This window comes from Podarcis liolepis, assembly GCF_965112155.1.
Source record: "Podarcis liolepis genome assembly, chromosome: 7".
Taxonomy (NCBI): domain Eukaryota; kingdom Metazoa; phylum Chordata; class Lepidosauria; order Squamata; family Lacertidae; genus Podarcis; species Podarcis liolepis.
The window spans coordinates 83,038,224-83,053,637 of record NC_139561.1 but is presented as its reverse complement, the minus strand read 5'-3'; the positions used below and the strand labels follow the sequence as shown (position 1 = coordinate 83,053,637).

The window sequence follows — 15,414 nt, the reverse complement described above, 5'->3', positions numbered from 1 at the left end:
CATACACCTCTCCTTTTCGGGTGAGGCCATGCCCATAGGCCCATCCCTAGTGATGCCTCAGTATGGCTCCAGGGTAGGGGGCACTAACCTGGCAGCTAGGAAGAGGACGCAGCTGACAGCGAGATAAGCCAGGAGCATGAAAAGCCAAACAGCCGGGGAGAAAGGATCCAGGAAGGAGAAATATCCTGGTTTGCGTCCCTGTAAAAAAAAGAAGTAGGAGGACCACTGAATCACCATTATTATTGTTGTTGTTGTTGTTGTTGTTGTTATTATTATTATTATTATTATTATTATTATTATTATTATTATTTTATTTATTTAGGAGCCAGTGGCCAGTGTGGTGTAGTGGTTAAGAGCGGTAGTCTTGTAATCTGGGGAACTGGGTTCGCGTCTCCGCTCCTCCACATGCAGCTGCTGGGTGACCTTGGGCCAGTCACACTTCTGTGAAGTCTCTCAGCCCCACTCACCTCACAGAGTGTTTGTTGTGGGGGAGGAAGGGAAAGGAGAATGTTAGCCGCTTTGAGACTCTTGAAGGGGAGTGAAAGGCGGGGTATCAAATCCAAACTCCTCTTCTTCTTCTTCTTATTATTATTATTATTTAATTATTGTTATAAATAAAATTATTATTAATATTAATAATTTATTTTATTTGTACCCTGTGCATCTGACTGGATTGCCCCAGCCCATGGGCAATTCTAGCCCAATCACCTTCTAAATCTGGCCTGCGGACGGTCCAGGAATCAGCGTGTTTTTACATGAGTAAAATGTGTCTTTTTATTTAAAATGCATCTCTGGGTTATTTGTGGGGCCTGCCTGGTGTTTTTACATAAGTAGAATGTGTGCTTTTATTTAAAAGGCATCTCTGGGAATTTGTTCATTTTCCCCCTTCAAAATATAGTCTGCCCCCCCCCCCAAGGTCTGAGGGACAAACTGAAAAAGTTTGCTGAGCCCTGCGGGCCTAGCCACTCCGGGTGGCTTCCAACAAATATTCCCTATATCACTCTTCAGCCCAGCCTAAACCTTGCCTATCCCCAGTGGCGGCTGGTGTGCATTGCGACTGATAGGGCAGAACACAGGGAGACCAAGAGCAGGTGGCGCCAGAGCCAATGACAGACCCATTTCTAGTTTTGTCCCCATCTTCCTCCCTGCTGCTGCTGCGTTCTACAGGGGCAATGCTGAGACTAAGGGGAAGGAAGCTGACAACCAGCACCATCTCTCACTGGTTGCAAGAAAGGAGGCAGGTAGGTCAGGGCTGGCTGGCTGGCTGGAGGCAGACGAAGGTTGGTGTGTCAACGTGCCCCAATGGACCAGCCTAAACATTGCCTATCCCTAAGGTAGGAAGACTGGGCTGTTTCACGTGGGCCAGCAAACTGCCGTGGTGCATTCCAATTAAAAGCTGCCTCCACAGAAGCAGAGCCAGCATTGCTTGCAGTGCTCCTGAAAGCAGACTTAACGGGTCAACTCTGCTAACTGCAGAGATAATGGAGCTACACAATTAGCTTTAATGCCGTTCTCTTCGCTCTAATGCGCCTTGAAGGAAACCGGCTTGTTGTTGTCATTATATCGGGGATTCTGGAGGCTGTTTCGGAGGTTGTTGTCTCAGGGCTGGTACCTTGGTTTCTGCTGATTCATGACAAACCCGGGGCAATTGCAGCTACGCTCCCTTGCTCCATTTAAAGGTCTTTCGCAAATAACAGGGTATTTGTTAGGATAATGTTCCTCTAATGAGCTCAAGGCAGAGGACGTGGCTTCGTTCCTCACTCCCCATTTTATTCTGACAAAGGCCTTGTGAGGCCGAGAGATACTGACCAACCTGAAATCACTCAATGAATTTCGAGGCTGAAACGGGGGATTGGAACAAGGGTATCGTTGGTGCAATTCCAGCACTGTTGCTTATATTAGCCCCGCTGCACACTTTGTGATCCATCAAGCTGAATGCAGCCAAGGAGACCTTGTTTTGACAACCTTGCAATGTGATAAAAGTTGCTGTTTTTGCTGCCTTCCCAAACTGAAGACAGGAGAGAAGAGTCGTGGGATGGTGTTAAACCACAGCACAACTTTTCACCGTTCTCAGAATGGAGGAGAAGATGGAGCGTTCCTTTAACCAGAGTTTCCCATGATAAAGAACTGCTTTAAGAAGGCTGAAGCACATCACCCGCAGGGGTCAAAACTCCCACCTATAATTGTGAGGCTGTCTAAAGTCTCAGAATAGGTACAGTGGTACCTTGGCTCTTAAGCTTAATCCATTCCGGAAGTCCATTCCAAAACCAAAGCGTTCCAAAACCAAGGCGCGCTTTCCCAGAGAAAGTAATGCAAAACGGATTAATCTGTTCCAGACTTTTAAACACAACCCCTAAAACAGCAATTTAACATGAATTTTACTCTCTAACGAGACCACTGATCCATAAAATGAAAGCAATAAACAATGTACTGCAGTCACACAGTCAATCAGTCAGTAGCTGAAACGAGTTCCAAAGTCACAAAAACAAAAAACACAGAGCTGCAGAAACAAAAACACAATATAAATAGCAAAAACAGACAGACCTAGCATAACACTCTAACAGAAGTGTAACACTCAAAACGGAGCACATCCGACTTCCGAAAAATCTTCGCAAACCGGAACGCTTACTTCCAGGTTTGCAGTGTTTGGGTTCCAAGTTGTTTGAGTACCAAGGCGTTTGACAACCAAGGTACCACTGCACTGGGTTGTGTGTGGAAATGAGACTCAACAGCCACGTTGTTCTGCCCTTAGGTTCACCGACCCATTTGCCAACCTCTCAGCCGTGGCCCCCCTCCTCCCAGCCCCACAAGACAAAAGCGCACATACCATGTGAACCCGGTACAAGATGCTGATCCCCAGGGTCATAAAAGGCTTGGAGAAGTCGATGACCTTCTCCCGCTCGGCCGTGATGGTGAACGCAGCCACGGCCAGGTCAGCTTTCTGCGGAGCAAAGCACAGTGACCCCTGCCTGTCACTCGGGGAATCGCATGGCCCAACCCACCGCCATGCGCCCTCTTCTGGGTGGGGGCAGGAGCGAAGGAGCGGTGCCTTCTCTTCCTCTTCCCCCTCCACCCGCCAGCCATTCTAACTGCTCAGAGCGGGGGAAAGATCACTTTGGCAACGACACCTTGCAAGGAGAAAAGGAGGTGGCAGGGAAGAGTGTGTCAGAGATCCAGAAAGGCCAAGCTGGTGGTCAGGGAGAGTGGGCAGAGAGAGGTACTGAATTTCACAGGCTGATTTGTGGCAGCAAACTTAGGCAACTTGCTCATGCAGTGAAAAATCAGGGTGATTTTGCACATTTATTTCATACCGAGGTTTCCAACCACATGGTTAGAAAAAAGTTTCCCACGCTGAATGCATATTTAATGTATAAATATGTCCCCCAGTACATGGTTTCTCCAACTTAGTGTTTTTGGACGACAGTTCCCATCATCCCTGACCACTAGTCCTGCTAGATAGGGATGATGGGAGTCGTGGTCCAAAAACAGCTACAGACCCAAGTTTGGAGAAACGCCGCCCTTGTATATGGGTGGCCAATGTGATGCTCTCTAAATGTTGCCAGACTACAACTCCCATCAGCCCTGACCTTCATCCATGCTGGCTGAAGCTGATGGGCCCTGGAGTCTAGCAACATCTGGGAGGCACCGCATTAGCTATCCCTGCCCTTGTGGGCTGGAGGTAGCAAACACTCAACTGGCAGCCAGAGGTCTCAGTATCGCCCTCTGGTTGGAGACTCCAGAACTACAGCAGATAGCAGTTCTTTCCATAGTGCATTATTGTCCATTTTAATCGCACTATCTTTTATAGCCGCGGAAAAAGAATGAAGTACCCGTTGCTCATTCATTATCTCCACAAATAAGACTGGGCATGTGCCTTGGGGCTTGTCCACACTTTTGCTTTCTCTGTGCCCTGAAAGCACTGAGTGCTTTCCCCCCGCCTCACTCCTTTCCCAGGGAAAACCCGCTCTTTAGCTGCAAATCGGAACAAATGGCAATCCCCAGAAAACCCGATTGCAGTTTGCTCCAATTGAGCGCTGAAGAGTGGTTTTCCCTGGAGGAAAGCTGTGGGAAAGCCCTCGGTCAACACATGCAGCAATGTGAGGTGACAGAGTGGTTTTACAGCTTCAGACTTGTGGGGATGGCATTCCTGAGCACTCTTTCATGCGAACAAACAGAACAAAGCCCTCCCTGCAAGAAAAAAGCTAGGAAAATATTTTAGCCGAGCCCAGTTCCTGTGATGCTAGCTTTCTACTTGCAGGGAGCAAGTACAGGAACGCAGGTGCATTAAAAAAAACCTGATCCCCTGTCACCTATCACATTTTGCTCTGTGTCTAGACAGGCCTTCACCTGAGGGCAAAGAACCAAAGAAGCAGTGCTAGGGCCTGAGCTTTTTGAGGAACCAAAAAGACAGTGATAGGGCAGTCATGGTGCCCTGCAGAAGAAGCATGCTGTACATGCTCACATGCGCTTGTCCTCTTTCACCAGCCCATACTTTTGTGCTTTTGGTTCTGACAGAAGATTCCCTGCCAGATGATACACTACCGAAAGATAAGGGGGCTGTGGGTCTTCAGGAAAAGGTATGGGAGAAGGAGACCCCACTGGGTTCCACCCCAAGGAGCCGTACCCTATTAATGAGCTCTCCCACCATGCCAGTCCAAGATCCATTTGGCTCGGGAGCTCCATAGAGCCCGTCTTCCACCAGCTTAATCTGGAAGCGAAATTTAAGGATGTCGGCAAGTTCGTGGAGCATGTCTACGCAGAAGCCCTCGTACTGCTCTGTGCCGGACAGCTCCTGGAAGTTTGCACGGCGCATCACGTAGGGGTTTTCCTGTAAGAGGGGACAGGGAGACAGTGAGTAACAGCCCCTTGCGTTAGGGAATAAGTGCTAGCAGAAAGTTTGCAAGGAAATTTCACCAAGGCCTTGTTCCGTTTCATACCCTCCGACATTCCTCAGATGAAAATAAGGACATTTCTCACTCCTCGCAACTGACTCAACTGATGGCAGGCTGTGTCACCCAGGAGGGGGTGGAGGGCTGGGTGAGGGCAGACCGAGGTTGTGGGCAATGCCCCTTTTCGCCCTCCACTGTGGGCCACCGGCACATCTTGTGGCAGTGAATTCCTCAGGTTAATCATGTGGCGTATTCCGAAACTTTTGCCAGTCTACATCTACAGCTAAGTCAGAATAGCCCTCTACAGAGGAGAGAAAAGTTGGCTTATTTCTTTTCAGGAGGAGGAGAGGGGGAAACTACCCAGGTTGGTGAATCAGTCGCCTTTCCCTGCCTTCTTCAAATGAAACAAAACAAAGCCCCGCTCTCACATTCTCCACAAAGCACTTTATTCCCCTCCCACAAGGCACTGGGGCTGTGCTACGTGTTGACCGCAGCCATAGCTCTGTCTCAGCGCCTTCTGTGAGGAGGAGAATGGAAGCCAGACACCCTGAGGAGCTCTACACAGCAAGGAAGCGCTTGTTAAAAAACGAAAAGAAAGACAGACAGAAGATAATAAAAGGGAGGCATTCACCTCCCCCCACAAAAAACCTCTACTCAGCGCCAAACTGCACTAGTTCAGATCACACCAATCCTGAACCACTCAGCTTACGCTGAATTATTATGAGTTCTAGTGTAATAATGTTTTGATCATGTCTTCTCCTTTAGACTAAGGGCAGCCAATGCTGCTGGACTCCATCAGCCCTGACCACAGGCCATAGTGGCTGGGGCTGATGGGAGTTGTAGTCCAATGACATCTGGAAGGTGCCCCATGGGCTCCTCTTGCCGGAGACCAGGTGTACAGGAGAACAGGTCCTTTAGACCTTTAATCCCAACCTTGCAAGAATTGGGACCAATCAAGCCAAAATGGTGCTCAACGGAGCTGGCCAATGCACAGTGCCTTCCTGGTCTTGCTGGACTACAACTCCCATCAGTTCCTGCTAGCATGCGGAATAGTCATGGATGATGGGAGCTGGAGTCCAGCAGAGGGCCACACTGGCAGTGCACCATGAGCCGTGTACGGTAGCCCACAAGGGACTCCATACTCCTCCTGTTTTGCTTCCGGCTTGAGATTGCTGCACCGAAGGGGTGTATTATGTGTAAAAGGTAAAGGTAAAGGGACCCCTGACCATTAGGTCCAGTCATGGCTGACTCTGGGGTTGCGGCGCTCATCTCGCTTTACTGGCCAAGGGAACCAGAGCAGCGCACAGAAACGCCGTTTACCTTCCCGCTGGAGTGGTACCTATTTATCTACTTGCACTTTGACATGCTTTCGAACTGCTAGGTTGGCAGGAGCAGGGACCGAGCAGCAGGAGCTCACCCCGTCGCGGGGATTCGAACCGCCGACCTTCTGATCGGCAAGTCCTAGGCTCTGTGGTTTAACCCAAAGCGCCACCCGTGTCCCGTATTATGTGTGTGACTACAATATATGGCATGCAGGGTTGCTGGGATCAAAGCTGGAGCAGACCGACAGATCATTAGGCTCCCTGTCATCAGGCTGCTCTATGCTTTCTGATCAGCTATGATAGCCGTGCCAAAGTGGGAGAATCTCAGCAGGGGTTGCGCTCCTCCCTCTTGCGTGACAAACCGAGTTTGCGAAAATTCGCTCCCTGACACAAGTTGAGGAGCTCAGCACTCTGGATCTGGTCGCTTGCGGCCCACATACAAACTCACCGTCTGTCAAGCCCAGAAGACTCTCAACCTGAATTTGATAGTAAAGGCCAAGGGAACCCACACTCCCCTCCCTTAACAAAGCCCGGCAAAGGCGGGCAGCGAGCTTACTAAGATGGTGGTGACTGTCAGATTCTTGTTGGCAAGGCTCTCTGAGATGTTGATGTCCAGCGTTGTGGCGTTCATGGCAAGAGTCCTGTTGGAGTACCACACCCCGATCTGCAAATAAGAGGAAGTGTGTTAGAGGGTCTCACTAGAAGAGGCAAGGGGAAGCTTTTCCAGCTCAAGGCTGCATTCCCTTCTGTGCTGGGCCCGGGGGTAAACCCAAGCAATGCGGTCCGGGTCCGGTCCCAAATCCAAGGATTCCGCGAGGAGTCAGTCCAACATGGCCAAGGCAAGTCACAAGGCAGGAAACCAGGCTAGGTCAGGCACAGGGTCTCAGGCAGGTTCCAGCAGCAATGTTGGTCCCGCAACCTGGGGCGGGGTCCAACAGCCTTTTATCTCTGTCGGGGTAACGGCCGGTCCTGATCCCCCGGTGACTCACCTCCCTGTCTCGCCCAAAGGCGAGCACTCCTCCTGCGAGTACTCAGGTCTCTCCTCTCAGACCTGAGTCTCTGCAGCTCAGGAGACGTCGGTGGGTTACTAGACCCAGAGGCCGCCTCAGCCTCTCCTGACACAACTGGTAGTGGAGCAGCTGTACATGATTGCCCAGCAGAGGGTAACGAGGTAATCCTCGCATCTGGAGCCAGGGCAGGCTCAGGCCCCTGACTCGGCCCAGCTGGTGCTTGTTGCAGGGGAACCTGCGCAGACTGGGGCTCTTCAGAATCAGGCCCCAGACTCGGTTCAGATGCCGCCTGAGGCAGAGGATCCGGTGCGGACTGAGACTCCTCCGGTTCCAAGTCTGAGCCCAAGTCCCAGGCCATCACACCTTCAGGGAAACTTCCCAGAGATGCCAGGGTGGGCGGGGCTAGAAGGACAGGTGGGCGGAGCAATGAATGCACAGCCATACTTCCCTTGTCCTCAGTTCAGGCGCGTAAGAAGCATTACCGGGGTTCAAGCACACATTCCAGCCAGGCAAAAAACAACCAAGGAGGGTATGGCCTGAGGAAGGGGGGTGCAGCCTGAGGAGAATCCAAAGGGCCATACCGAGTCACCTGGAAGGCTGCATTCGGCCCCCAGGCCCCCAACCCACCCCCCTGAGTTGGACTGTTTTATCAGCAGTGTTTGAAATTAGCTAGCTGCCAGGCGCATTTTGTGACTGGCACAAGTTTGATCGCAACCGTGTGGAGATCTCTGGGTGCCAGGCTGGCGACTGGGAGAAGCAAAACATCACTTTGAGAAGAATCTGAAATATCTCCCTTGAAGCTTGAATTAGTTTTATTCCAGATTGTTCTATTTGATGTTTTAATGTGTTGTGAACCGCTTTGGGGTTTGTTCTTTAAAGCATAGAGCAGTATAGAAACGGTGTCAGGGACTGGCTGGACACTGAGGAGCGGATACTGAGGAGTCGTCAGCAGGAGAAGCAAGGTTGGAGACAGACTTGGTAGAAGGGAAGCAGCGATCTGGAGGCGTCTGTGACAGCCAGGAGGCAGAGGCAGAGGCATGAGAAGCTGCAGGACTGGAGAGTGAAGAACAGTTGCAGGAGGAGGAAGAGAAGAGGCCTTAGAATTCTGCACGTAGAAACTTCAGACTTTGGAAAAAAACTGGGCTCGTATTTGGAAACCTGGCCTGAATCATTTCACTTTCTTGCAAGATGAGCACTGAAATATACTCAGAGTCAAGAGTGGATTTCATGCTCTTTATTCAGCTCATAGGGGTGAGGAGGAATGAATGTTTCCCCAAAGTATCTACTTTATATACATTAGTTACACAATGGGCTGCACGTGATTGGCTAATTCCGGGATTCTCCTGTAGGCCAATCAGGTTGTGGATTCACTTCCATCTGGAGCTGGATTGGGTGGGTCCTGCAGACCAATCATACTGCTGCATTGTTCTAGGACCAATCAGACTGTTGCATTCTGAATCCTATTGTTCTAGGACCAATCAGACTGCTGCATTCTGAAGCCTATTGTTCTAGTACCAATCAGACTGCTGCATTTTGGATCCTATTGTTCTAGGACCAATCAGACTGCTGCATTTTGGATCCTATTCAACTCAGTACATAACAAGCACACAGCGGACTTCAACCTGCAGCCCCTCAAGGCTACAGGAAATGACCGAACAGGAGTAGATGATTTGCAGTAGAGGAACTACAAATGCATATTCTGAACTGCATGATTTGGGTTGCCTCTGCTCAGAACCTGGACTCGGAAGGGAAGGCCAGTTTTAAGGATAACCCCCCACTTACCTCCCGGTGCCCATGGCGGGCTTTTTCCAGGATGCGCAGGGTATAATTGGTTCTCTGGCCCTTGCTGTTGAACTCTACACGCCCTGTCAGCCCGTCATACTCTACCTGGCCAGGGATGGAGAGACAGAAATGGGGGTTGGGAGGGAGAAAAGACAGAGAGGGAAACAGGAAAAGAAGGGAAGACAGTGAGATATGACCAGCCTGTGGTGAAGGTCACAACCAGCTTGAGTTAGCCAGCACCGGATTTTTACACCCCCCTAGATTCATTAATATATGTGAACTGTGGGTTCTTCTCTGCGCATCATTTTAAGGCAATGTGTGCACATACGGAGGTTATCAAAGATGCAATGTGCAGATTTACTTTTTGAAATTAAATTACTTCCCCCCCGTCCCAAGTGAAACTGAGCCTGCTCCAGATTGGCTGAGGAGGTGTGATGCAGGGAAACCTGGAGAATGAAGTTGCCAGAGCTCTGGCTTTCAATCGGCTGAAATGTGCCCTTCCTCCCCATCCATTGGCCGGGGCTGCAGTGACATCATGGAATGTTTGTGAACATTCCAAATTGCTCGGGGGGGGGGGGATTTTGTAAAACAAAGGGCCTACTTACAGAAGGAACTGTTTAATGATAGCAGGAATAGTTACAGGGAGGCAAGGCCTCGGAGACCTGACTGCTACGCACAGGTAGCAGAAAAGGAAGGAGGGCACAGAGTGATGGGAGGAGGAGATAAGAGCGTTTGGTAGGCCATTTTGAGAGACCAGGCTATTAAACCTCAGCTACCCACCAAGGAGCAGTTTGGGAAGTTGAGCAGTATCTATCATGATCTCTGCAGCTGCATTATAATACCCAAGCATGCTCATCCAAGAATATTTATAAAAGGATGAATCCGACCCACCCCACTAAAGGGCCAGAAAACTCACTACCCTCCCAATTAACCATCAAACGCCTAGGTACCGTATTTTTCGCTCTATAAGACACACTTTCCCGCTCCTAAAAAGTAAGGGGAAATGTGTGTGCGTTTTATGGAGCAAATGCAGGCTGCACAGCTTTCCCTGAAGCCAGGAGAGTAAGAGGGATCGGTGCGCACCGATCCCTCTTGCTCTCCTGGCTTCAGGGATATCCCTTGCTTCAGGGATAGCCGGAGCGCTCCTGCCTCTTCACTCAAGAGGCTTTGCATTGCTTTCTTGTTTCTTGTTTTCCTCCTCTAAAAACTAGGTGCGTCTTATGGTCGGTGCGTCTTATAGAGCGAAAACTACAGTAAATGGATATGTTTTACCCAGGCAATTAGATGTAAACCATGTCGGCACCAGGCGTACTTCCCTGGGGAGAACATTTCGCAAACAAGGAGCCACCACCGAGAAGGCCCACTCTCGCACTGCCCTCTTTTGCACCCCCTCGGAGGAAGCAGACAGAGAAGCATCTCCGATGGCGAGCGCAGTGTCAAAAAGAAAAGAATAAAGAGGAGAAAAGAGGAGAAACCCACCACAGGGCCACAATTTCTGTTGGAACTCTTGGATCCCATTCTTATTTTTGGCTCAAACCTAGGCAAACGTTTGTGTCTGAAGCAAATATAATCTGCACAAGGCTTTAATCACAGCCAGGACCCTCCTCATACTGTGTAGGTGCCTCGATATTATAGGAAACACAGCCTGGCCACTGCAAGCACAGCCACATCTCACCATGCGCAGGTAGTTCATGAGGCTAGTCCCATGCTGCCAGATGTTAGACGAGGTGCAGGCCAGGGGTTTGACCCCGATCTCCTGGCTGCGGTTCAGCTCTCGCACAGCACTCACCACCACGTGCACCGCATCGAACATCAGTGCCGCCGACAGCTGAAGGGGAACAAACAGTTCAGCCAGCGTTTAATTATCAAGCAGCTCGGAGGGTGAGGGTATTATTAAAGGTAAAGGGGCCCCTGACCATTAGGTCCCGTTGTGGCAGACTCTGGGGTTGCGGTGCTCATCTCGCTTTATTGGCTGAGGGAGCCAGCGCACAGCTTCCGGGTCATGTGGCCAGCCTGACTAAGCCGCTTCTGGCGAACCAGAGCAGCGCACAGAAACGCCGTTTACCTTCCCGCCAGAGCGGTACCTATTTATCTACTTGCCCTTTGACGTGCTTTCGAACTGCTAGGTTGGCAGAAGCAGGGACCGAGCAACGGGAGCTTACCCCGTCACGAGGATTCGAACTGCCAACCTTCTGACCAGCAAGTCCAAGGCTCTGTGGTTTAACCCACAGTGCCACCCACGTCCCATTATTATTATTAGTTTATTATTTAAAGCATTCCCCCCCCCCCACTCTTCAGGTGAAAAAACTTAAGTAAGATAATCCTCACCCTCTAAAAGACATGGCACAAAAGGAAAAGGGGCTGATGAGGAGGAGGAGGGGGGAAAGCAAACTTAGGCTCCGGTTCTCAGTTATGAAGTTCTTATATGTGTTCTTCCAAGCATGCCAGGGCAATGAAATCTCCTGCAATTGTTTCTTCCCTGGCTGACAGATGGGAGCCAGGTTGCGCTTCCAGCTGTCAAAACGTTCTTTCTGGGCCTCTAGCCTATCATCTCTGTTATACTCTTACTTCTGCAACTAGGCTCAAACATCTCTGCCTCTGCAAAGCTGGAGGTGGATGAAATGAGTCATAGTTACTGAGCAAGGCTGGAATTAATGTGCTTCTCAAATGGACAGCCATGTATCTTAACATCAGAATTTAACATTCTGCATTAGGGATGGGCAAAACCCCCACCAAGAAACCTAATTAACCTAAACTGAAATTATTTTCACTTTCCTAGAAATCACTCAGAAGTTTCGTCAGAGGAGCATATCCAAACTCTTCTCTGAGTTCACCTGAGGGGGAAAGCCTGTGAAAATGCAAACTAAATCTTTAAATGCAAACTAAAATCTAATTTCATGGGGGAGAAATTTGATTCACTCCACATTTAAAGCTGAATCTATCAAATCTGAAACAACAGGAGAACCGAAACCCAGCCATCCTTTGAAATTAGCACTGATTGAATTTTGAGAGGCCGCCAACAGACGGACAATTATAAAAAAAATAATGCATAGGTTAGGTAAAAGTGAGCCTTAAAAAAATGAACATATCCATGAAAATAACATGCAGAAATGCATTATATCAGGAGAAGTTGCTTGCAAGAAAATGTGCAAAGGAGTCAAAACAGCATTCACAAATGTGTATTGCAGTAGGAGAAATTTGCACCAACGTTCTGAAGAATTTTCGTGAGGCTCTAAATAAATAAATGCGTCACAAATTAGCTGCAGAAACATGGAGAACCCAATTTAAGATTGGGAAAACGAGAAGCCAGAAGAAATGAAATTGACATGTTCTTCCATCCCTGGTGGCCGGTCATTCTAGTAGAGTCACTTCACAGAATTCGGTAGGATTTCTCCTATGCACAACATTACCCTTGTACTCTGAGTTGCCAGACTTACCGCAGGCCCCGGGTAAGGGCTGAGCTCACAGTTCTCCCGCCATGACATGTTGAGGCTGCGGACAAACTCCATGTAGAAAGGATGGCTGGTGTTAAACATGGAGAAGCCCAGGATGTTGGAGTGCTCATCCACAATCTCATCCAGGTGCAAGATTGGGAAATCCTGTAAGGAACAAGTCAGGAGGCGAAGAGAAGAAGAAGGAAGGGAAGATGGTGAGCAGCAGTTTCACAAATCACCATATTTTTCCATGTATAAGACGCCCCCTATTTCGGGGGACTCCAAATTGGCGCTGTGGGTTAAACCACAGAGCCTAGGACTTGCCAATCAGAAGGTCGGCGGTTCGAATCCCTGTGACGGGGTGAGATCCTGTTGCTCGGTCCCTGCTCCTGCCAACCTAGCAGTTCGAAAGCACGTCAAAGTGCAAGTAGATAAATAGGTACCGCTCTGGCGGGAAGGTAAACGGCGTTTCTGTGCGCTGCTCTGGTTCGCCAGAAGTGGCTCAGTCATGCTGGCCACATGACCCGGAAGCTGTACGCCGGCTCCCTCGGCCAGTAAAGCGAGATGAGTGTCGCAACCGCAGAGTCGTTCGTGACAGGACCTAATGGTCAGAGGTCCCTTTACCTTTACCAAATTAGGAAAGTGGGGGGAGATTGCCCAGAGTTATTGAGCTTTTTGGGGTGGCCTGCACTTGTTCAGCATTTTTTAGGGGGGACTGCCGGAAATCGCTCACCCGCCTGACCTACACTGCCACTCACACATGTCCCAAAAGAAGAAGACTTTGGATTTGATATCCCACTTTATCACTACCCGAAGGAGTCTCAAAGCGGCTAACAATCGCCTTTCCCTTCCTCCGCCACAACAAACACTCTGTGAGGTGAGTGGGGCTGAGAGACTTCAGAGAAGTGGGACTAGCCCAAGGTCACCCAGCAGCTGCATGTGGAGGAGCAGGGAATCGAACCCGGTTCACCAGATTACAAGTCTGCCGCTCTTAACCACTACACCACACTGGCTCTCTCTTGTCTGTCCCCTCACCGGCAGAAGCCACCAATCGCCCACGCGATTGCGACAGCGACAGCAAATCAACACCAGCCATTGCCACAGCCACCAATAACATGCCAAATAGCTGCTGACAATCTCCGGGTCATGGCAGCAACCAATCCCACGTCGCCCCTATGTAAGATGACCCCCAATTTCTAACATTTTTAAAAATAAAAAAAAACCTCGTCTTATGCACAGGAAAGTACCGCATGCAGTCAAGTGTCCTGTGTTTGGGGAAATTACAGGGGGCAGGATTTCAGCACACCTGGAGTGCAATGGACTAACCTCACATTGGAGAAACCTTCTTCCTGATCAAGAGACGGGAAAAGCAACAATGGTCTTCCTCACGCCATTTTTATTGGATTTTAAAATTACTTTAATCAGGTTATAATATTCTGAATTACTATATTTGCAGATGATGCTCTTTTGTGATTTGCTCATCTAACCTCTAGTTTATAATCTACTGAGTTACAATTATTATTATTATTATTATTATTATTATTATTATTATTATTATTACTGCCCAGTAGCTTTAATGAGACCACCGAGGGAAATCAAGAGCTGAAACGCATTTGGGTTTGGTTGCAGCTTGTTATTTTAATGGCTCGGTTTTACTGATTTTTTTTTGGTGTGCTCTGTGATACTTTATGAGCCATATGCATTCGGTTTTTAAACATCAGGTTTATTTATACTATTCCTGCTTGGAAATTATTACTATTATTAATATCATTTTGCTCTGGATAGAAAGAGAAATTCACATTGTTCATTTTAATTGGTGCTATATTTCATGAAAACATTGCTTTGCGCTTTATGCATTACATTAGCTTGCATGTGTGTTTGTGTGTCTCCCAGTTTTTTCCATCTGCCCCTCATGTCAGTTCAGCTAGGACTAATTCTTCAACCTGAGAGGTTATTTCTGTATCTCCCCATCATACATCTTTATATTTCCAACCCATTCATATCCCATCCTTTAAAAAGCTCACATCACTATAAATGGATTTTTGTCATTTTAGCTTCACAACAACCCTGTGAGGTAGGATAAGCTGAGAGAGAGCAGGTTAGCCAAGGCTAATATCCAGTGAGCCCCATGGCAGAGAAAGGACTGAACCAAGGTCTTATTGGTTCAAATGCAACACACTATCCATTAAGCTCCCTAGATACCCAAGATCTTCTTATGCATACAAAGTGGGCACTCTCTTGCAGCCTCTGACTCCAGAGCCTTGGGGTTAAGACAATGGCTAAAAGAAAACATTCACCTTATCTGAGCTGATTTGGCAATGGAAAGGAGAAGCAGAGTATTTGCCCAACACCAAGTCACACTACTTTGGGAGAAAATTATGACAAACCTAGACAGTCTCTTAAAAAGCAGAGACATCACTTTGCCGACAAAGGTCCGTATAAGTTAAAGCTTTGGTTTTCCCAGTAGTGATGTATGGAAGTGAGAGCTGGACCATAAAGAAGGCTGATCGCCGAAGAATGGATGCTTTTGAATTATGGTGCTGGAGGAGACTCTTGAGAGTCCCATGGACTGCAAGAAGATCAAACCTCTCCATTCTGAAGGAAATCAGCCCTGAGCGCTCACTGGAAGGACAGATCGTGAAGCTGAGGCTCCAATACTTTGGCAACCTCATGAGAAGAGAAGACTCCCTGGGAAAGACCCTGATGTTGGGAAAGATGGAGGGCACAAGGAGAAGGGGACGACAGAGGACGAGATGGCTGGACAGTGTTCTCGAAGCTACCAGCATGAGTTTGACCAAACTGCGGGAGGCAGTGGAAGACAGGAGTGCCTGGCGTGCTCTGGTCCATGGGGTCACGAAGAGTCGGACACAACTAAACGACTAAACAACAACATTATTATTACAGTCACTGGCAGTGACTCTTGAATTGCAGGTGGGGGTCTCTCTCCTACCCGCACCCAGTGACACCAGGATTTAAC

General features: G+C 48.8%; 1 protein-coding gene across 1 annotated transcript in view; it reads right to left on the bottom strand.

Annotated features, from left to right (window-relative positions):
* Positions 1–15,414, bottom strand: part of GRIK5 (glutamate ionotropic receptor kainate type subunit 5) — a 92,448-nt gene that overhangs the window by 19,464 nt on the left and 57,570 nt on the right. Inside the window, exons 8-14 of the mRNA XM_083515785.1 lie at positions 12,441–12,602; positions 10,679–10,831; positions 9,004–9,108; positions 6,768–6,875; positions 4,625–4,828; positions 2,828–2,941; positions 89–198 (exon numbers count right to left, since the gene is read on the bottom strand). Of these exons, the coding sequence (XP_083371911.1) occupies positions 89–198; positions 2,828–2,941; positions 4,625–4,828; positions 6,768–6,875; positions 9,004–9,108; positions 10,679–10,831; positions 12,441–12,602 (956 nt within the window). The remainder of the gene's footprint in view (positions 1–88; positions 199–2,827; positions 2,942–4,624; positions 4,829–6,767; positions 6,876–9,003; positions 9,109–10,678; positions 10,832–12,440; positions 12,603–15,414) is intronic.